Source organism: Oncorhynchus clarkii, chromosome 12 (genome assembly GCF_045791955.1).
Source record: "Oncorhynchus clarkii lewisi isolate Uvic-CL-2024 chromosome 12, UVic_Ocla_1.0, whole genome shotgun sequence".
Classification (NCBI taxonomy): Eukaryota; Metazoa; Chordata; class Actinopteri; order Salmoniformes; family Salmonidae; genus Oncorhynchus; species Oncorhynchus clarkii.
Genome location: NC_092158.1, coordinates 86,195,088 through 86,220,451, shown reverse-complemented (window position 1 = coordinate 86,220,451; position 25,364 = coordinate 86,195,088). Strand labels below are relative to the sequence as shown.

Here is a 25,364-nt window from a genome sequence, read left to right as displayed (position 1 = left end):
CTACTGCTGCATCTACTACTACTACAACAACCTGCCATTCCCCTACTTCTAATACTACATCTACTACTAATACTACAACAACCTGCCATTCCTCTACTTCTAATACTACTGCTGCATCTACTACTACAACCTGCCATTCCCCTACTTCTAATACTACTACTGCATCTACTACAACAACCTGCCATTCCCCTACTTCTAATACTACTGCTGCATCTACTACTACTACAACAACCTGCCATTCCCCTACTTCTAATACTACTACTGCATCTACTACTACTACAACAACCTGCCATTCCCCTACTTCTAATACTACTGCTGCATCTACTACAACAACCTGCCATTCCTCTACTTCTAATACTACTGCTGCATCTACTACTAATACTACTACAACAACCTGCCATTCCTCTACTTCTAATACTACATCTACTACTAATACTACTACAACAACCTGCCATTCCTCTACTTCTAATACTACATCTACTACTAATACTACTACAACAACCTGCCATTCCTCTACTTCTAATACTACTGCTGCATCTACTACAACAACCTGCCATTCCCCTACTTCTAATACTACATCTACTACTAATACTACTACAACAACCTGCCATTCCTCTACTTCTAATACTACTGCTGCATCTACTACAACAACCTGCCATTCCCCTACTTCTAATACTACATCTACTACTAATACTACTACAACAACCTGCCATTCCCCTACTTCTAATACTACTGCTGCATCTACTACAACAACCTGCCATTCCCCTACTTCTAATACTACATCTACTACTAATACTACAACAACCTGCCATTCCCCTACTTCTAATACTACTGCTGCATCTTCTACTAATACTACTACAACAACCTGCCATTCCTCTACTTCTAATACTACTGCTGCATCTTCTACTAATACTACTACAACAACCTGCCATTCCTCTACTTCTAATACTACTGCTGCATCTACTACTAATACTACTACAACAACCTGCCATTCCCCTACTTCTAATACTACTGCTGCATCTACTACTAATACTACTACAACAACCTGCCATTCCTCTACTTCTAATACTACTGCTGCATCTACTACTACAACCTGCCATTCCCCTACTTCTAATACTACTACTGCATCTACTACTACTACAACAACCTGCCATTCCCCTACTTCTAATACTACTGCTGCATCTACTACTACTACAACAACCTGCCATTCCCCTACTTCTAATACTACTGCTGCATCTACTACAACAACCTGCCATTCCTCTACTTCTAATACTACTGCTGCATCTACTACTAATACTACTACAACAACCTGCCATTCCTCTACTTCTAATACTACATCTACTACTAATACTACTACAACAACCTGCCATTCCTCTACTTCTAATACTACATCTACTACTAATACTACTACAACAACCTGCCATTCCTCTACTTCTAATACTACTGCTGCATCTACTACAACAACCTGCCATTCCCCTACTTCTAATACTACATCTACTACTAATACTACTACAACAACCTGCCATTCCCCTACTTCTAATACTACTGCTGCATCTACTACAACAACCTGCCATTCCCCTACTTCTAATACTACTGCTGCATCTACTACTAATACTACAACAACCTGCCATTCCTCTACTTCTAATACTACTGCTGCATCTACTACTACTACAACAACCTGCCATTCCCCTACTTATAATACTACATCTACTACTAATACTACAACAACCTGCCATTCCACTACTTCTAATACTGCTGCTGCATCTTCTACTAATACTACAACAACCTGCCATTCCCCTACTTCTAATACTACTGCTGCATCTACTACTAATACTACTACAACAACCTGCCATTCCTCTACTTCTAATACTACATCTACTACTAATACTACTACAACAACCTGCCATTCCTCTACTTCTAATACTACATCTACTACTAATACTACTACAACAACCTGCCATTCCTCTACTTCTAATACTACATCTACTACTAATACTACTACAACAACCTGCCATTCCTCTACTTCTAATACTACTGCTGCATCTACTACTAATACTACAACCTGCCATTCCCCTACTTCTAATACTACTGCTGCATCTACTACTAATACTACTACAACAACCTGCCATTCCTCTACTTCTAATACTACTGCTGCATCTACTACTACTACAACAACCTGCCATTCCCCTACTTCTAATACTGCTGCTGCATCTACTACTAATACTACAACAACCTGCCATTCCTCTACTTCTAATACTACTGCTGCATCTACTACTAATACTACTACAACAACCTGCCATTCCTCTACTTCTAATACTACTGCTGCATCTTCTACTAATACTACTACAACAACCTGCCATTCCTCTACTTCTAATACTACTACTGCATCTACTACTACTACAACAACCTGCCATTCCTCTACTTCTAATACTACTGCTGCATCTACTACTAATACTACTACAACAACCTGCCATTCCTCTACTTCTAATACTACTGCTGCATCTACTACTACTACAACAACCTGCCATTCCCCTACTTCTAATACTGCTGCTGCATCTACTACTAATACTACAACAACCTGCCATTCCCCTACTTCTAATACTACTACTGCATCTACTACTACTACAACAACCTGCCATTCCCCTACTTCTAATACTACTGCTGCATCTACTACTACTACAACAACCTGCCATTCCTCTACTTCTAATACTACTGCTGCATCTACTACTAATACTACTACAACAACCTGCCATTCCTCTACTTCTAATACTACATCTACTACTAATACTACTACAACAACCTGCCATTCCTCTACTTCTAATACTACATCTACTACTAATACTACTACAACAACCTGCCATTCCTCTACTTCTAATACTACATCTACTACTAATACTACTACAACAACCTGCCATTCCTCTACTTCTAATACTACTGCTGCATCTACTACAACAACCTGCCATTCCCCTACTTCTAATACTACATATACTACTAATACTACTACAACAACCTGCCATTCCCCTACTTCTAATACTACTGCTGCATCTACTACAACAACCTGCCATTCCCCTACTTCTAATACTACATCTACTACTAATACTACAACAACCTGCCATTCCCCTACTTCTAATACTACTGCTGCATCTACTACTAATACTACAACAACCTGCCATTCCTCTACTTCTAATACTACTGCTGCATCTACTACTAATACTACTACAACAACCTGCCATTCCCCTACTTCTAATACTACTGCTGCATCTACTACTAATACAACAACCTGCCATTCCTCTACTTCTAATACTACTGCTGCATCTTCTACTAATACTACTACAACAACCTGCCATTCCTCTACTTCTAATACTACTGCTGCATCTACTACTAATACTACTACAACAACCTGCCATTCCTCTACTTCTAATACTACTGCTGCATCTACTACTACTACAACAACCTTCCATTCCTCTACTTCTAATACTACTGCTGCATCTACTACTAATACTACAACAACCTGCCATTCCTCTACTTCTAATACTACATCTACTACTAATACTACTACAACAACCTGCCATTCCCCTACTTCTAATACTACTGCTGCATCTACTACTAATACTACTACAACAACCTGCCATTCCTCTACTTCTAATACTACTGCTGCATCTACTACTAATACTACTACAACAACCTGCCATTCCTCTACTTCTAATACTGCTGCTGCATCTACTACAACAACCTGCCATTCCCCTACTTCTAATACTGCTGCTGCATCTACTACAACAACCTGCCATTCCCCTACTTCTAATACTGCTGCTGCATCTACTACTAATACTACAACAACCTGCCATTCCTCTACTTCTAATACTACTGCTGCATCTACTACTACTACAACAACCTGCCATTCCCCTACTTCTAATACTGCTGCTGCATCTACTACTAATACTACAACAACCTGCCATTCCCCTACTTCTAATACTACTGCTGCATCTTCTACTAATACTACTACAACAACCTGCCATTCCTCTACTTCTAATACTACTGCTGCATCTACTACTAATACTACTACAACAACCTGCCATTCCTCTACTTCTAATACTACATCTACTACTAATACTACTACAACAACCTGCCATTCCTCTACTTCTAATACTACATCTACTACTAATACTACTACAACAACCTGCCATTCCTCTACTTCTAATACTACTGCTGCATCTACTACAACAACCTGCCATTCCCCTACTTCTAATACTACATCTACTACTAATACTACTACAACAACCTGCCATTCCCCTACTTCTAATACTACTGCTGCATCTACTACAACAACCTGCCATTCCCCTACTTCTAATACTACATCTACTACTAATACTACTACAACAACCTGCCATTCCCCTACTTCTAATACTACTGCTGCATCTACTACAACAACCTGCCATTCCCCTACTTCTAATACTACATCTACTACTAATACTACAACAACCTGCCATTCCCCTACTTCTAATACTACTGCTGCATCTACTACTACAACAACCTGCCATTCCCCTACTTCTAATACTACTGCTGCATCTACTACTAATACTACTACAACCTGCCATTCCCCTACTTCTAATACTACTGCTGCATCTACTACTACAACCTGCCATTCCCCTACTTCTAATACTACTACTGCATCTACTACTACTACAACAACCTGCCATTCCCCTACTTCTAATACTACTGCTGCATCTACTACTACTACAACAACCTGCCATTCCCCTACTTCTAATACTGCTGCTGCATCTACTACTAATACTACAACAACCTGCCATTCCCCTACTTCTAATACTACTACTGCATCTACTACTACTACAACAACCTGCCATTCCTCTACTTCTAATACTACTGCTGCATCTACTACTACTACAACAACCTGCCATTCCTCTACTTCTAATACTACATCTACTACTAATACTACAACAACCTGCCATTCCCCTACTTCTAATACTGCTGCTGCATCTACTACTAATACTACAACAACCTGCCATTCCCCTACTTCTAATACTACTACTGCATCTACTACTACTACAACAACCTGCCATTCCTCTACTTCTAATACTACTGCTGCATCTACTACTACTACAACAACCTGCCATTCCCCTACTTCTAATACTACTGCTGCATCTTCTACTAATACTACAACCTGCCATTCCCCTACTTATAATACTACATCTACTACTAATACAACAACAACCTGCCATTCCCCTACTTCTAATACTGCTGCTGCATCTACTACTAATACTACAACAACCTGCCATTCCCCTACTTCTGATACTACTGCTGCATCTACTACTAATACTACTACAACAACCTGCCATTCCCCTACTTCTAATACTACTGCTGCATCTACTACTAATACTACTACAACAACCTGCCATTCCTCTACTTCTAATACTACATCTACTACTAATACTACTACAACAACCTGCCATTCCCCTACTTCTAATACTACTGCTGCATCTACTACTAATACTACTACAACCTGCCATTCCCCTACTTCTAATACTGCATCTACTACTAATACTACAACAACCTGCCATTCCCCTACTTCTAATACTACTGCTGCATCTACTACTAATACTACTACAACAACCTGCCATTCCTCTACTTCTAATACTACATCTACTACTAATACTACTACAACAACCTGCCATTCCCCTACATCTAATACTACTGCTGCATCTACTACTAATACTACTACAACAACCTGCCATTCCTCTACTTCTAATACTACATCTACTACTAATACTACTACAACAACCTGCCATTCCCCTACATCTAATACTACTGCTGCATCTACTACTAATACTACTACAACAACCTGCCATTCCTCTACTTCTAATACTACTGCTGCATCTACTACTAATACTACTACAACAACCTGCCATTCCCCTACTTCTAATACTACTGCTGCATCTACTACTAATACTACTACAACAACCTGCCATTCCCCTACTTCTAATACTACTGCTGCATCTACTACTACTACAACAACCTGCCATTCCCCTACTTCTAATACTACTGCTGCATCTACTACTAATACTACTACAACAACCTGCCATTCCTCTACTTCTAATACTACATCTACTACTAATACTACTACAACAACCTGCCATTCCTCTACTTCTAATACTACTGCTGCATCTACTACAACAACCTGCCATTCCCCTACTTATAATACTACATCTACTACTAATACTACTACAACCTGCCATTCCCCTACTTCTAATACTGCATCTACTACTAATACTACAACAACCTGCCATTCCCCTACTTCTAATACTACTGCTGCATCTACTACTAATACTACTATAACAACCTGCCATTCCTCTACTTCTAATACTACATCTACTACTAATACTACTACAACAACCTGCCATTCCCCTACATCTAATACTACTGCTGCATCTACTACTAATACTACTACAACAACCTGCCATTCCTCTACTTCTAATACTACATCTACTACTAATACTACTACAACAACCTGCCATTCCCCTACATCTAATACTACTGCTGCATCTACTACTAATACTACTACAACAACCTGCCATTCCTCTACTTCTAATACTACTGCTGCATCTACTACTAATACTACTACAACAACCTGCCATTCCCCTACTTCTAATACTACTGCTGCATCTACTACTAATACTACTACAACAACCTGCCATTCCCCTACTTCTAATACTACTGCTGCATCTACTACTACTACAACAACCTGCCATTCCCCTACTTCTAATACTACTGCTGCATCTACTACTAATACTACTACAACAACCTGCCATTCCTCTACTTCTAATACTACATCTACTACTAATACTACTACAACAACCTGCCATTCCTCTACTTCTAATACTACTGCTGCATCTACTACAACAACCTGCCATTCCCCTACTTATAATACTACATCTACTACTAATACTACTACAACCTGCCATTCCCCTACTTCTAATACTACTGCTGCATCTACTACTAATCTACTACAACAACCTGCCATTCCCCTACTTCTAATACTACTGCTGCATCTACTACTACTAACCTGCCATTCCCCTACTTCTAATACTACATCTACTACTAATACTACAACAACCTGCCATTCCCCTACTTCTAATACTACTGCTGCATCTACTAGTAATACTACAACAACCTGCCATTCCCCTACTTCTAATACTACTGCTGCATCTACTACAACAACCTGCCATTCCCCTACTTCTAATACTACTGCTGCATCTACTACTAATACTACTACAACAACCTGCCATTCCCCTACTTCTAATACTACTGCTGCATCTACTACTACAACCTGCCATTCCCCTACTTCTGATACTACTGCTGCATCTACTACTAATACTACTACAACCTGCCATTCCCCTACTTCTAATACTACATCTACTACTAATACTACAACAACCTGCCATTCCCCTACTTCTAATACTACTACTGCATCTACTACTACTGCATCTACTACTACTACTACTACTACAGCTGCATCTACTACTACTACTACTACTACTACTACAGCTGCATCTACTACTACTGAATCTACTACTACTGCATATACTACTACTACTACTGCTGCATCTACTACTACTACTGCATCTACTACTACTACTGATGCATCTACTACTACATCTACTACTACATCTACTACTGCATCTACTACTACTACTACTGCTGCTGCATCTACTACTACTACTACTACTACTGCATCTACTACTACTACTACTACATCTACTACTACTACTACATCTACTACTGCATCTACTACTACATCTACTACTACATCTACTACTGCATCTACTACTACTACTACATCTACTACTACTACTACTGCTGCTGCATCTACTACTACTACTACTGCTGCTGCATCTACTACTACATCTACTACTACTACTACATCTACTACTGCATCTACTACTACATCTACTACTACTACTACATCTACTACTGCATCTACTACTACTACTACTGCTGCTGCATCTACTACTACTTTCCCTCTTGGGGTCTGTGATCAAATTATTTTTTTACGTTTCAGATCCACACCACATAGGAGGAAGTGATGTAATGGAGTCCACTGTGACCACATCAGCAGTAAGGGGAGAGGGGGAAGGAGGGGAGGGAAGGAGACGGGAGAAGTTGGACAGAACTTACCTCTAGCCAATTCAAAATTGGGCGAGAGGGAGAGAGACAGAAAAGGAGAGAAAGACAGAAAAGGAGGGAGAGACAGAAAAGGTGAGAAAGACAGAAAAGGTGAGAAAGACAGAAAAGGTGAGAAAGACAGAAACGGAGGGAGAGACAGAAAAGGAAGGAGACAGAAAAGGAGGGAGAGAGAGGATGACTCCCACAGAACTCCTCTCCAATCCAGAGCCTGGCTTTATAGGTCCTGACCTCACAAGTACTCTATACACACAAAACATCCTCAGTGTTCTCTCATTGGACAGTGACCGAACGGGCGGCAGTGGCCAAACAACTTAAGAAACATTTCCTGTTGCTGCAGAGAACACAAAATATGCGAGAGAGAGAGAGAGAGACAGCATGCAACAAAAAAAGAGGAATTGGAGACAGATAAAGATGGAAGAAGAGAGAGAGAGAGCTCACCTTCTGTTTAAAGAAGTCCCTCTCCTCCAGGGTGAGTGTGTCTGCCTTGGCAATGACAGGAACAATGTTGACCACCTTACTGAGACGCCTCATAAACTCCACATCCAGAGGTCGCAGACTGGAAGTGAGAGAAGGGGGGGGGGGGGGATTGAGAGAGGGGCTTCATTTCACCTGTAGCTATAGCAGACCTGGGTTCAAAATGTCTCAAATACTTTGAGTATTTGCTGAAGCGCCAGGGTTTTCACTTTTGAGACTTTATTGGTTCCGTTGCAACAGGCTAGCTCAATCAAGCCTGGCAAATGTATTATGAATGATCTCAAATAGTATTAGAACCCAGGTCTGTTTTATAGTTCTTGTTCAACGTTTTAGTGTTTATTTGGGTCGACAGTGTGATACATCCTAGAACCACCAGAGGGCGGTATCCTCCAATAAATATACCCATAGCGCAGCTGTCTGAGGGCGACAAGCAGACATACAGTACTGTAGATTCACATACATACTCTATGTACAAGCTAAACCTACTGTATATCTGAGACCCACATCAGTCAGTGCGTGTCTGTCACTGTCAATTAAACCCCACTGAGCCTTGAACTGAGCTGAGCCTTATCCGCCATTGAGCAGTTGGTTGGAGAAACCCAGTCTTCCATAAGTGTGAAACTCATCCGTCTGTGGTTTGTGCAGCTGACGCTGGCTCAGATCACTGCACTATAAACAACTGCCCATTGTTGATAAAGACCTTTGGGTCAGACAGATGAGCATGTGCATACACACACACAACACACACACGACACACAACACACACGACACACAACCTCTGTTCTCATATTGCTCCCATTAGAGTATTAAACATTAGATTAGAACAGTTGTTGGACATGTGACAGACATCCACAACGCTGGAAGAACATGAAACGCTGCTCAGGCTATATCGGAGGGGGGGGGGCACAATATGTTAAGGCTCTCGCTCTTGTACATCACAACCACAGAAATTAGGGCAAAGCCAGCAGTCCACCACAGCACTGGACCCCAGACCATTGCAACAAATCGTAGAACCATCATGGGGTAGATGCAGAGGAGGAGCAGACATAACACAGGAGGGATTCAATTAAAAGGGTAATAGTTGTATACCGTAGCAACATAATTTTTTTTGGGGGGGGTGGGGGGGTAGCTCTATGAGAATCTCAAATCAGGCCCAGATGTGTGAGCAGCAGAAACACCAGACAGAAACTTGGAGCAGGGAGGCAAACACAGGCGTTTGTTTCAAGTCCTGGCGACAGAGAGCGAGAAATACATTTTTTCCAGTCATGGAAAACGGGTGTTATGGGACGTGTTGCAACTCGCTGCCTGTGAAACAGGAAATGGATGGGGGTCTGGAAGAGTAAGTGTTTCCACATCTGTGTGTCCCTCTGAGCTGCAGGAGCAGAGGAGGATCCACTACAGGTCAACCCAGAGCGGTGGTGAGGTAGTAGAACATGAGCCGTACGTTCAGACAGACATCTGTCTGTCCCTCTGAGCTGCAGGAGCAGAGGAGGATCCACTACAGGTCAACCCAGAGCGGTGGTGGGGTAGTAGAACATGAGCTGTACGTTCAGACAGCCATCTGTCTGTCCCTCTGAGCTGCAGGAGCAGAGGAGGATCCACTACAGGTCAACCCAGAACGGTGGTGGGGTAGTAGAACATGAGCCGTACGTTCAGACAGACACTCCAAGACTAAAACACACTCAGAGAATCTCCATTCTGTCCGGGAATCTGGCCCATACATAGGCTGTATATGTTACACAGAAGGGCACAGTGTGACGTTGGACATCATATCTGATATTTGAATGGCAGAGCACGGGGCATTAGATTGTTGTTATAACTAATGTGTATCAGAAAGTCATGCCAAACTCACTGTGTCCTCCTCCTCTGTTTTCTGTTCTGATGATTCAGGGCTATTTGAGTAGGACTCTCCCTATGACTCACTGCTTATCTAACATAAATCACTTCACTCCCTCTCTCACTCCTTTTTAAATCTCCCAGTTGCATATTCTCTACTGTTCAGGGACAGCAGGGGGCAGCAGCACTGTTGCACTGACACTGTGCATGTGTGTGTATGACAATTATTGTGATTGATTACATGCCATTTTTGATCACTCAAAAGGCATGACAACTGTATAGGACGATAAAGTGGAAAATCCAAAGAATGAAGTTTAGCTAATAATCAGCTTGACACTCTCCCAGCCATATCTAAACATTCACCTGAAACATTCCACACATTCATACCCTTCACAAGGTGTGTGAGTGAGTGTGAGTGTGTGTGTGTGTGTGTGTGTGTGTGTGTGTGTGTGTGTGTGTGTGTACGCATTCCTGCCTCACCAGTGTCCAGTAGGGGGTATGAAGTAAATACAGCAGTGAACCCTTGAGTCTGGAATCCTCTTCTTCCTGTTGATGTTGATCTCCTCCTGAAGGTACTGCTCATACTGGGCATTAATGAACTTCATGATGGGCTGCCAACTGTGGAGGGAGGGAGGGGAAGAAGACAGGAAGTGGAAGGAAGGGGAGAGGCAGATTAAAAGAGAAAGGGGGAGTTTTGGGGGATGGATAGGGGGAGACAAGTGAGAAAGACAGGAAGAGGGAGAGAAAGAGGATGGATGAGGTCATACACAGTACTGTGTACACTAGTCATCTAGATGAGATGTATGGGGTAAGCATTTATATTAACGAGAGAGAGCGACAGTACTACTCAAAAGTTTGGACATACTTATTTATTCAAGGGCTTTTCTTTATTTACTATTTTCTACATTGTAGAATAATGGTAAAGATATCAAAACTATGAAATAACACATACGGGATCCTGTCGGAAACACAAACCTTTTAAACAAATCAAAATATATTTTATAGTTGAGATTCTTCAAAGTAGCCACCTTCTGCCTTGATGACAGCTTTACATTTATTAATTTTTTGGTTACTACATGATTCCATGTGTGCTACTACATAGTTTTGATGTCTACACTATTATTTATTATACACTATTAATTCTTACATACACCTTAGCCAAATACATTTAAACTCCGTTTTCAACAATTCCTGACATTTAATCCTCTTAAAAATTCCCTCTCTTAGGTCAGTTAGGATCACCACTTTATTTAAGAATGTGAAAAAAACTAGTTTTAATTGGTACAATCTACGTGTATGTAAAGTTCCGACTTCAACTGTGTGTGTGGTGTCTTTTATACTGATAACAAGTTCAAACAGGTACCATTAATACAGGTAACGAGTGGAGGACAGAGGAGCCTCTTAAAGAAGAAGTTACAGGTCTGTGAGAGCCAGAAATCTTGCTTGTTTGTAGGTGACCAAATACTTATTTTCCACCATAATTTGAAAATAAATTAATTAAAAATCCTACAATATTATTTTCTGGATTTTGTACCTATGATAAAAATTACAGGCCTCTCTCATCTTTTTAAGTGGGAGAACTTGCACAATTGGTGGCGGACTAAATACTTTTTCCCCCCATTGTATATAGACCTCCACAAGTCTGGTTCATCCTTGGGAGCAATTTCCAAAAGCCTGAAGGTACCACGTTCATCTGTACAAACAATAGTACGCAGGTATAAACACCATGGGACCATCAGCCGTCATACCGCTCAGGAAGGAGACACGTTCTGTCTCCTAGAGATGAACGTACATTGGTGCGAAAAGTGCAAATCAATCCAAGAACAGCAGCAAAGGACCTTGTGAAGATGCTGGAGGAAACAGGTACAAAAGTAGCTATATCCACAGTATAACGAGTCCTATATCGACATAACCTGAAAGGCCGCTCAGCAAGGAAGAAACCACTGCTCTAAAGCTGCCATAAAAAGCCAGACTATGGTTTGCAAATGCACATGGGGACAAAGATCGTACTTTTTGGAGAAATGTCCTCTGGTCTGATGAAACAAAAATAGAACTGTTTTGCCATAATGACCATCGTTATGATGTTTGGAGGAAAATGGGGGAGGCTTGCAAGCCGAAGAACACCATACCAACCGTGAAGCACGGGGGTGGCAGCATCATGTTGTGGGGGTTCTTTGCTGCAGGAGGGACTGGTGCACTTCACAAAATAGATGGCATCATGAGGGAGGAAAATTACGTGGATATATTGAAGCAACATCTCAAGACATCAGTCAGGAAGTTAAAGCTTGGTTGCAAATGGGTCTTCCAAATGGACAATGACACCAAGCATACTTCCAAAGTTGTGGCAAAATGGCTTCAGGACAACAAAGTCAAGGTATTGGAGTGGCCATCACAAAGCCCTGAACTCAATCCTATAGCAAATTTGTGGGCAGAACTGAAAAAGCGTGTGCGAGCAAGGAGGCCTTACAAACCTGACTCAGTTACACCAGCTCTGTCAGGAGGAATGGGCCAAAATTCACCCAACTTAAATTCACCCAAAATCTTGTGGGAAGTTTGTGGAAGGCTACCTGAAACGTTTGACCCAAGTTAAACAATTTAAAGGCAATGCTACCAAATACTAATTGAGTGTATGTAAACGTCTGACCCACTGGGAATGTGATGAAAGAAATAAAACCTTCCCTCTAGTATTATTCTGACATTTCACATTCTTTAAATAAAGTGGTGATCCTAACTGACCTAAACAGGGAATTGTTACTTGGATTAAATGTCAGGATTTGTGAAAAACTGAGTTTAAATGCATTTGACTAAGGTGTATGTAAACTTCTGACTTCAACTGTATATACACATAGATAGGATATATCTACGCACATAGAAATATAAGCACATTATAAATATAACATTTCAGCTATGGATTGTACTGTTACTGTACCAGTTCTCGTTGTTGATCTGATCCCCGAAGCCGGGTGTGTCGATAACAGTTAGTTTCATCCTCACCCCCTTCTCCTCAATGTCTGAACAGAGACAGACACAATTAGACTGAATACAAGCACCCCAGAGGCCAAATGTACCTCAGACTGTAGTCACAACACAGGGTAGACTGAGTAGAGGGTGAGATGGATAAAGTGAAAGATGTAGCTAGAGGTGCAGAAAAGAAAGAGTGAAATTAACAGTATGAGTGATATTTTCCTCCTCTCACCATGGCTGACAGACTTGATATGGATGGTCTTGGGGATCTTCTCCTGGGACGTGGCCTGCACTGACTTACGGCTCACCTTGGACTTGAACAGAGTGTTCATCAGAGTGGACTTCCCTAGGCCGCTCTGCCCTACACACACACACACACACACACACACACACACCTGAATGTCAAACACATTGGTAATGCAAATAAACACAATAAAGCCACAATTGAGATTTTAGTCATCTAGCAGACCATCTTATTCAGTGACTTACAGTAATGAGTACATCCATTTTCATACTTTTGATTGGTACTGGTCCCGGGGGAAACAAGCCCACAACCCTGGAGCTGCAAGCACCATGCTCTACCAACTGAGCTAAACAAAATAACGTAGAAACTCTACAATGAAGGTAAAACAGTAGCCCAGGCCTCAATTTAAACCAATACCCTCTCATCTAGTGTGACTGTAGGGAATAGACTACTCTCACAATGGTGGACTTCCTCTCACCTTTCTCCAGAACATTCTTCAGTCACTCTTCCCACTAACAGGTTCATTCCAGTGGTGTAATGACTGACGGGCCTCATTATTTCACACTGAGACAAACAGAGTTCAACACCAGAGCTGTTCCAGCCGGTCACAGACACTCAGGGGAGAAAGAGGCTATTTCACAAGATTTTGGCTGCAGTGGAGGAAAAGTTACAGGTGTCTTCAGTAAGGCCTCCCCACCGAACACACACGCTACGTCAGTGCCCTTTTCACCATTCTCTCTGTGGCTCTGATATGAGTCCCAAGTACAGAATAATGACTCAGTCACTTGGCCAAGGCCCTCCCTCCCTCCCACTCTCCCTCCCTCCCTCCCACTCTCCCACTCTCCCTCCCACTCTCCCTCCCATCCATTAAAGTTGGCCTAAAGGAAATGCATGTCCTTTCGGGGCTCAGACCTGCAGTCTGGGGAAGAGCTCTGCTGTCAATTAAACCACACTGAGCCTTGAACTGAGCTGAGCCTTATCCGCCATAGAGCAGTTGGTTGGAGAAACCCAGTCTTCCATAAGTGTGAAACTCATCCGTCTGTGGTTTGTGCAGCTGACGCTGGCTCAGATCACTGCACTATAAAACTGGCCATTGTCGACAAAGACCTTTGGGTCACACACGCACCATAAGTCTATGACTCACACACACACCTCCCCCTGTTCTCTTATCTCTTCCAATACAGCAGGGTTCCCCAACTGTAAACTATGTTTAATTATTGGACATAAGACAAAACACAGTCTTCTGTCCAGCTCCAAGTGATTTTTGGGGGGGGAAATCTGTTCCAAAGTCTTCCCACGCATAATAGAGAGATGTATGTGATCGTATACAAATGTAAGCAAGGTTTGAAATGATTCTGTTTTAGTCCAATATTATATCACTTTGGGCTTCTTGCTGTCCATTTACAGTCTACAAATGATTTATAATGATGTTCCGGACCCCATGACCATCCGCTGAAGAAACAAAAGCCCGGCGGCTGAATCTAGTTGATGATCCCTGCAATAGAGTATTAAACAGACTGGAACAGCTGTTGGCAGGACATGTGACCGCCATCTGCAACGCTGGGTAGACATGTAACCCTGCAGTCTGGAGAAGAGCTCTGCTCTATCAGCACTAGAGAGGAACCAGCTGGAGAGGTGTGTGTGTGGGGGGGTCAGAAGATAGGCGAGAGATTGAAAAGCTGGACTAGATAGAACCCTGAACATTCTAGAATTAGGGAAGAACATACTGTGCATGGACCCAAAAGATTGCCTGTAGCAGCTGACTACCGCCAACATCACTTTTGGCCCCTGGGATCAACTGTGGGTTAACGAGGGAGAGTGTAGTGTTTATGACCCCTGGACAGGTAACACACACAGTTTAGGCACTGTATCACATTTTTTAGGGGTCTAGAATTCCCCTGAACGGTTGGTATGAGTGGCTGAGCCTGAAGAGGGGAATCCTGTGAGCTACGGGGCCAAGGTCAGGGTTCAGTGGGATGGGCTGTAGACATGCTACAGTGTTGATCCCCCTAGCTGAAAGGCTGGACCCAAAGACCAGCCAGATTGTGAGAGGAAGGACAGGGTATCAATACAACAATACAGGTGTATTAAACATTAGTAACCATCTCAGAGTAGGAGTGCTGATCTAGGATACATTCTGAATTTGAGATAATGAATCAGATTGTTATAGACAGGGAGGACCTGATCCTAGATCAGCCCTTCTACTCTTAGATTATTGTATCATTATATTAGTAGTGTTTGACTGAGGGTCACGGCTGGTTATCATAAGGAGTGTAGAGGTCTGCCCAGCAGAATCAGCTTCCATTCACACAAGTTCAAACGTTTGGGGTCACTTAGAAATGTCCTTGTTTTCCATGAAAACATACATGAAATGAGTTGCAAAATGAATAGGAAATATAGTCAAGACGTTGACAAGGTTATAAATAATGATTTTTTATTGATATAATAATTGTGTCCTTCAAAATGGAGTGTTAGCCTTCCTTCTACAAGATCCCTTTTACCCTGTACAAATCTCCCACTTTATCACCACCAGAGCACCCCCAGACCATCTCATTGCCTCCACCATGCTTGACAGATGGCGTTAAGCACTCCATCCAGCATCTTTTCATTTTTTCTGCGTCTCATGAATGTTCTTTGTGATCAGAACACCTCAAACTTAGATTTGTCTGTTCATAACAACTTTTTCCAATCTTCCTCTGTCCAGTGTCTGTGTTCTTTTGCCAATCTTAATATTTTATTTTATTGGCCAGTCTGAGATATGGCTTTTTCTTTGCAACTCTGCCTAGAAGGCCAGCATCCCGGAGTCGCCTCTTCACTGTTGATGTTGAGACTGGTGTTTTGCAGGTACTATTTAATGAAGCTGCCAGTTGAGGATTTGTGAAGCGTCCGTTACCCAAACTAGACACTCTAAAGCCCTTGTCCTCTTGCTCAGTTATGCACCGGGGCCTCCTACTCCTCTTTCTATTCTGGTTAGAGCCAGTTTGCGCTGTTCTGTGACGGGAGTTGTACACAGCGTTGAACGAGATCTTCAGTTTCTTGGCAATTTCTCGCATGGAATAGCCTTCATTTTGAGCCTGTAATCAAACCCACAAATGCTGATGCTCCAGACACTCAACTAGTCTAAAGAAGGCCAGTTTAATTGCTTCTTTAATCAGAACAACAGTTTTCAGCTGTGCTAACATAATTGCAAAATGCTTTTCTAATGATCAATTAGCCTTTTAAAATGTTAAACTTGGATTAGCTAATACAACCATTGGATCACAGGAGTGATTGTTGCTGATAATGGGCCTCTGTACGCCTATGTAGATATTCCATTACGAATCAGCCGTTTCCAGCTACAATAGTCATTTACAACATTAACAATGTCTACACTGTATTTCTGATCAGTTTGTTATTTTAATGGACATTTTCTTTTGGCTTTTCTTTCAAAAACAAGGACATTTCTAAGTGACTCCAAACTTTTGAATGGTAGAATATACACACACACAGAGCTGGAGTCAGAAGTTAAAACAAGTCATTAAAACACGTTTTTCAACCACTCCACAAATTTACATACACTAAGTTGACTGTGCCTTTAAACAGCTTGGAAAATTCCAGAAAATGTCATGGCTTTAGAATCGTCTGATAGGCTAATTAACATAATTTGAGTCAATTGGAGGTGTACCTGTGGATGTATTTCAAGGCCTACCTTCAAACTCAGTGCCACTTTGCTTGACATCATGAGAAAATCAAAAGAAATCAGCCAAGACCTCAGAAAATAAATTGTAGATCTCTGCAAGTCTGGTTCATCCTTGGGAGCAATTTCCAAGCGCCTGAAGGTACCATGTTTATCTGTACAAATAATAGTACGCCAGTATAAACACCATGGAACCACGCAGCCGTCATACCGCTCAGGAAGGAGAGGCGTTCTGTCTCCTAGAGATGAACATACTTTGGTACGAAAAGTGCAAATCAGTCCCAGAACAGCAAAGCACCTTGTGAAGACGCTGGAGGAAACAGGTACAAAAGTATCAATACCAACAGTAAAACGAGTCCAATATCGACATAACCTGAAAGGCCGCTCAGCAAGGAAGAAGCCACTGCTCCAAAACCGCCATAAAAAAGCCAGACTACGGTTTGCAATTGCACATGAGGACAAAGATCGTACTTTTTGGAGAAATGTCCTCTGGTCTGATCAAACAAAAATAGAACTGTTTGGCCATAATGACCATCGTTATGTTTGGAGGAAAAAGGGGGAGGAAGCATGGGGGTGGCAGCATCATGTTGTGGGGTTGGCAGCATCATGTTGTGGGGGTGGCAGCATCATGTTGTGGGGGTGCTTTGTTGCAGGAGGGACTGGTGCACTTCACAAAATAGATGGCATCATGAGGCAGGAAAATTACATGGATATATTGAAGCAACATCTCAAGACATCAGTTAAAGCTTGGTCGCAAATGGGTCTTCCAAATGGACAATGACCCCAAGCATACTTCCAAAGTTGTGGCAAAATGGCTTAAGGACAACAAAGTCAAAGTATTGGAGTGGCCATCACAAAGCCCTGACCTTAATCACATAGAAAATTTGGCCTACAAACCTGACTCAGTTACACCAGCTCTGTCAGAAGGAATGGGCCAAAATTCACCCAACTTATTGTGGGAAGCTTGTGGGAGGCTACCCAAAACGTTTGACCCAAGTTAAACAATTTAAAGGCAATGCTACCAAATATGAATTGAGTGTATGTAAATGTCTGATTCTCTGGGAATGTGATGAAAGAAGTAAAAGCTGAAATAAATACCTCTACTATTATTCTGACATTTCACATTCTTAAAATAAAGTGGTGATCCTAAATTACCTAAGACAGGGAATTTTTTACTTGGATTAAATGTCAGGAATTGTGAAAAACTGAGTTTAAATGCATTTGGCTAAGGTGTATGTAAACTTCCGACTTCAACTGTGTGTGTGTATATATATATATATATATATATATATATATATATATATATATATATATATATATACACATACACACACATACAGTGGGGAGAACAAGTATTTGATACACTGCCGATTTTGCAGGTTTTCCAACTTACAAAGCATGTAGAGGTCTGTAATTTTTTATCATAGGTACACTTCAACTGTATATATAGCTCCGTGGGATTTTGACAGCTCATCCCACTGAGCCCTGACCATGTATACACACACACACACACACACACACACACACACACACACACACACACACACACACACACACACACACACACACACACACACACACACACACACACACACACACACACACACGATGGCGTAGCCTACAGTCAGCCCTGAGCTGAATGGGTGGCAGGTTGCCGAGCTCTGTATCCAGGACACCAGGGCCAACCACAGGGGAATGTGAGAGGAATGTAGATTTTGTCAGCAGACTCCACATCACAGAGAGAGAGAACAGACACTAACCCTGGGCACTGCCTCACCCCTCAACCCCCTCATGACCCCACCCACACACCCACACACCCTCTCACCCACTTCCAGTACAGAAAAGTAGTTATTCAGACATGTAGATGTGTCCCACTCAGTGGAACTACTGTATACTGACACACCACTATACAGTATGGAGGATTATTATGAGACAGTTCTATATAGGACACACCACTATACAGTATGGAGGATTATTATGAGACAGTTATATATAGGACACACCACTATACAGTATGGAGGATTATTATGAGACAGTTCCATATAGGACACACCACTATACAGTATGGAGGATTATTATGAGACAGTTATATATAGGACACACCACTATACAGTATGGAGGATTATTATGAGACAGTTATATATAGGACACACCACTATACAGTATGGAGGATTATTATGAGACAGATCCATATAGGACACACCACTATACAGTATGGAGGATTATTATGAGACAGTTCCATATAGGACACACCACTATACAGTATGGAGGATTATTATGAGACAGTTCTATATAGGACACACCACTATACAGTATGGAGGATTATTATGAGACAGTTCTATATAGGACACACCACTATACAGTATGGAGGATTATTATGAGACAGTTCCATATAGGACACACCACTATACAGTATGGAGGATTATTATGAGACAGTTCTATATAGGACACACCACTATACAGTATGGAGGATTATTATGAGACAGTTCCATATAGGACACACCACTATACAGTATGGAGGATTATTATGAGACAGTTCTATATAGGACACACCACTATACAGTATGGAGGATTATTATGAGACAGTTCTATATAGGACACACCACTATACAGTATGGAGGATTATTATGAGACAGTTCTATATAGGACACACCACTATACAGTAAGGAGGATTATTATGAGACAGTTCCATATAGGACACACCACTATACAGTATGGAGGATTATTATGAGACAGTTCCATATAGGACACACCACTATACAGTAAGGAGGATTATTATGAGACAGTTCTATATAGGACACACCACTATACAGTATGGATGATTATTATGAGACAGTTCTATATAGGACACACCACTATACAGTATGGAGGATTATTATGAGACAGTTCCATATAGGACACACCACTATACAGTATGGAGGATTATTATGAGACAGTTCTATATAGGACACACCACTATACAGTATGGAGGATTATTATGAGACAGTTATATATAGGACACACCACTATACAGTATGGAGGATTATTATGAGACAGTTATATATAGGACACACCACTATACAGTAAGGAGGATTATTATGAGACAGTTATATATAGGACACACCACTATACAGTATGGAGGATTATTATGAGACAGTTCTATATAGGACACACCACTATACAGTAAGGAGGATTATTATGAGACAGTTCTATATAGGACACACCACTATACAGTATGGAGGATTATTATGAGACAGTTCTATATAGGACACACCACTATACAGTATGGAGGATTATTATGAGACATGAATGATGTGAGAGGAGTGTAGTGTACTTTTCTTTTCCTTTCTATATATCCTCTGTATAAAACACACTGAATATATACACACTGAACAAAAACATTTTCCATTCGCACAAAAAAGCTTATTTCTCTCAAATTTTGTGCACAAATTTGTTTACATCCCTGTTAGTGAGAATTTCTCCTTTACCAAGATAATGCATCCACCTGAAAGGTGTGGCATATCAAGAAGCTGATTAAAAAGCATGATCATTACACATGTGCACCTTGTGCTAGGGACAACAAAAGGCCACTATAAAATGTGAAGTTTTGTCACACAACACAATGCCACAGATGTCTCAAGTTGAGGGGAGCGTGTCATTGGCATGCTGGCTGCAGGAATGTTCACCAGAGCTGTTGCCAGAGAATTGAATGTTCATTTCTCTACCATAAGCTGCAACTGATGTCATTTTTGAGAATTTGGCAATACATTCAACCGGTCTCACAACCACAGACCACAAGTAACCACGCCAGCCCAGAACCTCCACATCCGGCTTCTTCACCTGCGGGATTGGTGCTGAGGAGTATTTCTGTCAGTAATAAAGCCCTTCTGATTGGCTGGGGCTGGCTCCCCAGTGAGTGGGCCTACGCCCCACAAGGCCCAACCATGGCTGTGCCCCTGCCCAGTCGTGAAATCCATAGATTAGGGCCTAATGAATTTATTTCAATTGACTGATCTCCTTATATGAACTGTAACTCAGTAAAATCGTAGAAATTGTTGCATTTATATTTTTGTTCAGTACACTTATTATATACCAGAGTAGTCTGTAGCAGAGAAATTCAAACATTAACCCAACGTCCTGTGTTCTGTCTCCTTCCCTACAGCTCTGTTCTCACAGGCAGACTTAAATGACAAATTACACCTGAGTGCACATTAACACTGCAGGAGACTAAGTGGTCGTTTTGGGGATTTTCTTTTCCATGGATGAGTCTGCATCCTCCTTCCTTGAAGTACCCCTGTAGGCTGTAGTGTGAGCCGTTTTATTCACGGAAAGAACCCACAGAGCAGACTGACAGTCGCGACATCATCAAATGGAGACGTGGTGTGGAGACAGCATGGCAAAGGGGTTTTATAGGGGCTGGTCTCTGGTGAAGGAAGGAGTGTGTGTTGTAAAAAATATACCGTTTTAAAAAGGAGCCATCACACACTGATGAGGGAGTGTCAGTATGGTGGGAGTGTCAAAAGGCTGTGTGTGTGTGTGGGGGGGGGGGGGGGGGGGGGGGGGTAAATGTGTGTGTGTGTGAAAATGAGAGCGTTCTTAATTAGAGAGATCCTCTTGTTAAATTAGAGATATATCCTCCTTGAATAACCCAGGAGAGGATAACATTAACTCAGCCTCTCACCGTAAACACAGCCTGGTCCCTATCACACACCACCACCTCCTGGCCTGTGTTTCTTCAGGCTGGATAACAGCAGACCAGGATCTTGAGCTCATTTGATGTAAACCTATGATCATATACAGTACACATGCATTCGTCTCTCACCATGTTAACTCACCCACTACCAAGATGTTGTGCTGTATGCTGTGTGTTGTGTGTTGTGTGTTGTGTGCTGTGTGTGTGTGTGTGTGTGTGTGTGTGTGTGTGTATATGTGTGTATATGTGTGTGTATGTGTGTCTCTGTATGGCATTTGCATTGCTTGCTCATTGGGGTTTTAAGCAGGGTATTTGTAAAGGACAGCTGACGTAAAAAGGGCTTTATAAAATAAATGTGATTGATTGAATTTGATCTGTTTGTGTGGGTGTGTTCTCTCTCTTCATGTTAACTCACCCACTACCATGATGTTGATCTGTTTGTGTGGGTGTGTTCTCTCTCTTCATGTTAACTCACCCACTACCATGATGTTGATCTGTTTGTGTGGGTATGTTCTCTCTCTCCATGTTAACTCACCCACTACCATGATGTTGATCTGTTTGTGTGGGTGTGTTCTCTCTTCATGTTAACTCACCCACTACCATGATGTTGATCTGTTTGTGTGGGTATGTTCTCTCTCTCCATGTTAACTCACCCACTACCATGATGTTGATCTGTTTGTGTGGGTGTGTTCTCTCTCTCCATGTTAACTCACCCACTACCATGATGTTGATCTGTTTGTGTGGGTGTGTTCTCTCTCTTCATGTTAACTCACCCACTACCATGATGTTGATCTGTTTGTGTGGGTGTGTTCTCTCTTCATGTTAACTCACCCACTACCATGATGTTGATCTGTTTGTGTGGGTATGTTCTCTCTCTCCATGTTAACTCACCCACTACCATGATGTTGATCTGTTTGTGTGGGTGTGTTCTCTCTCTTCATGTTAACTCACCCACTACCATGATGTTGATCTGTTTGTGTGGGTGTGCTCTCTCTCTTCATGTTAACTCACCCACTACCATGATGTTGATCTGTTTGTGTGGGTGTGTTCTCTCTCTTCATGTTAACTCACCCACTACCATGATGTTGATCTGTTTGTGTGGGTGTGTTCTCTCTCTTCATGTTAACTCACCCACTACCATGATGTTGATCTGTTTGTGTGGGTGTGTTCTCTCTCTTCATGTTAACTCACCCACTACCATGATGTTGATCTGTTTGTGTGGGTGTGTTCTCTCTCTTCATGTTAACTCACCCACTACCATGATGTTGATCTGTTTGTGTGGGTGTGTTCTCTCTCTTCATGTTAACTCACCCACTACCATGATGTTGATCTGTTTGTGTGGGTGTGTTCTCTCTCTTCATGTTAACTCACCCACTACCATGATGTTGATCTGTTTGTGTGGGTGTGTTCTCTCTCTTCATGTTAACTCACCCACTACCATGATGTTGATCTGTTTGTGTGGGTGTGTTCTCTCTCTTCATGTTAACTCACCCACTACCATGATGTTGATCTGTTTGTGTGGGTGTGTTCTCTCTCTTCATGTTAACTCACCCACTACCATGATGTTGATCTGTTTGTGTGGGTGTGTTCTCTCTCTTCATGTTAACTCACCCACTACCATGATGTTGATCTGTTTGTGTGGGTGTGTTCTCTCTCTTCATGTTAACTCACCCACTACCATGATGTTGATCTGTTTGTGTGGGTGTGCTCTCTCTCTTCATGTTAACTCACCCACTACCATGATGTTGATCTGTTTGTGTGGGTGTGTTCTCTCTCTTCATGTTAACTCACCCACTACCATGATGTTGATCTGTTTGTGTGGGTGTGTTCTCTCTCTTCATGTTAACTCACCCACTACCATGATGTTGATCTGTTTGTGTGGGTGTGTTCTCTCTCTTCATGTTAACTCACCCACTACCATGATGTTGATCTGTTTGTGTGGGTGTGTTCTCTCTCTTCATGTTAACTCACCCACTACCATGATGTTGATATGTTTGTGTGGGTGTGTTCTCTCTCTTCATGTTAACTCACCCACTACCATGATGTTGATCTGTTTGTGTGGGTGTGTTCTCTCTCTTCATGTTAACTCACCCACTACCATGATGTTGATCTGTTTGTGTGGGTGTGTTCTCTCTCTTCATGTTAACTCACCCACTACCATGATGTTGATCTGTTTGTGTGGGTGTGCTCTCTCTCTTCATGTTAACTTACCCACTACCATGATGTTGATCTGTTTGTGTGGGTGTGCTCTCTCTCTCTCCATGTTAACTCACCCACTACCATGATGTTGATCTGTTTGTGTGGGTGTGTTCTCTCTCTTCATGTTAACTCACCCACTACCATGATGTTGATCTGTTTGTGTGGGTGTGTTCTCTCTCTTCATGTTAACTCACCCACTACCATGATGTTGATCTGTTTGTGTGGGTGTGCTCTCTCTCTCCATGTTAACTCACCCACTACCATGATGTTGATCTGTTTGTGTGGGTGTGCTCTCTCTCTTCATGTTAACTCACCCACTACCATGATGTTGATCTGTTTGTGTGGGTGTGTTCTCTCTCTTCATGTTAACTCACCCACTACCATGATGTTGATCTGTTTGTGTGGGTGTGTTCTCTCTCTCCATGTTAACTCACCCACTACCATGATGTTGATCTGTTTGTGTGGGTGTGTTCTCTCTCTCTCCATGTTAACTCACCCACTACCATGATATTGATCTGTTTGTGTGGGTGTGTTCTCTCTTCATGTTAACTCACCCACTACCATGATGTTGATCTGTTTGTGTGGGTGTGTTCTCTCTTCATGTTAACTCACCCACTACCATGATGTTGATCTGTTTGTGTGGGTGTGCTCTCTCTCTTCATGTTAACTCACCCACTACCATGATGTTGATCTATTTGTGTGGGTGTGTTCTCTCTCTTCATGTTAACTCACCCACTACCATGATGTTGATCTGTTTGTGTGGGTGTGTTCTCTCTCTCCATGTTAACTCACCCACTACCATGATGTTGAGCTCGAAGCCCTGTTTCATGGCCTTTCTCCGCATCTGTTCCAGGATGGCATCGATGCCCACATAGCTGAAGTCCCCCATGCCAGCACCTGGCACAGTCTTCTCCACCTGGCACACTGCGGGCATCGCCGGGGTCGGCATCATCATCTCGGGCACAGCCACCTCAGACATGGCTCTACTGCTGTAGCTGGTAGTGACCTCTGACTCTGAGGAGAGAGGGAGAGAGAAATACATGTCAGTACAAGTGGATAAACCATTTATTTCCTCTCGTGTGATCATGTATCTTTGAAAT

The 25,364-nt window shown here is 42.0% G+C and overlaps 1 protein-coding gene across 7 annotated transcripts in view; it reads right to left on the bottom strand.

Moving 5' to 3' along the window:
- Positions 1-25,364, bottom strand: part of LOC139421567 (septin-9-like) — a 168,084-nt gene that overhangs the window by 13,285 nt on the left and 129,435 nt on the right. For all 7 annotated transcript variants that reach the window (XR_011635643.1, XM_071172589.1, XM_071172591.1 and 4 more), the window contains 5 exons: positions 25,057-25,278; positions 13,706-13,834; positions 13,439-13,520; positions 10,990-11,127; positions 8,638-8,755 (listed from right to left, as the gene is read on the bottom strand). Coding sequence is in view for 6 of the 7 variants with exons in the window: in XM_071172589.1 (XP_071028690.1) it covers positions 8,638-8,755; positions 10,990-11,127; positions 13,439-13,520; positions 13,706-13,834; positions 25,057-25,278 (689 nt within the window). In the remaining variant the exon portion in view is untranslated. The remainder of the gene's footprint in view (positions 1-8,637; positions 8,756-10,989; positions 11,128-13,438; positions 13,521-13,705; positions 13,835-25,056; positions 25,279-25,364) is intronic.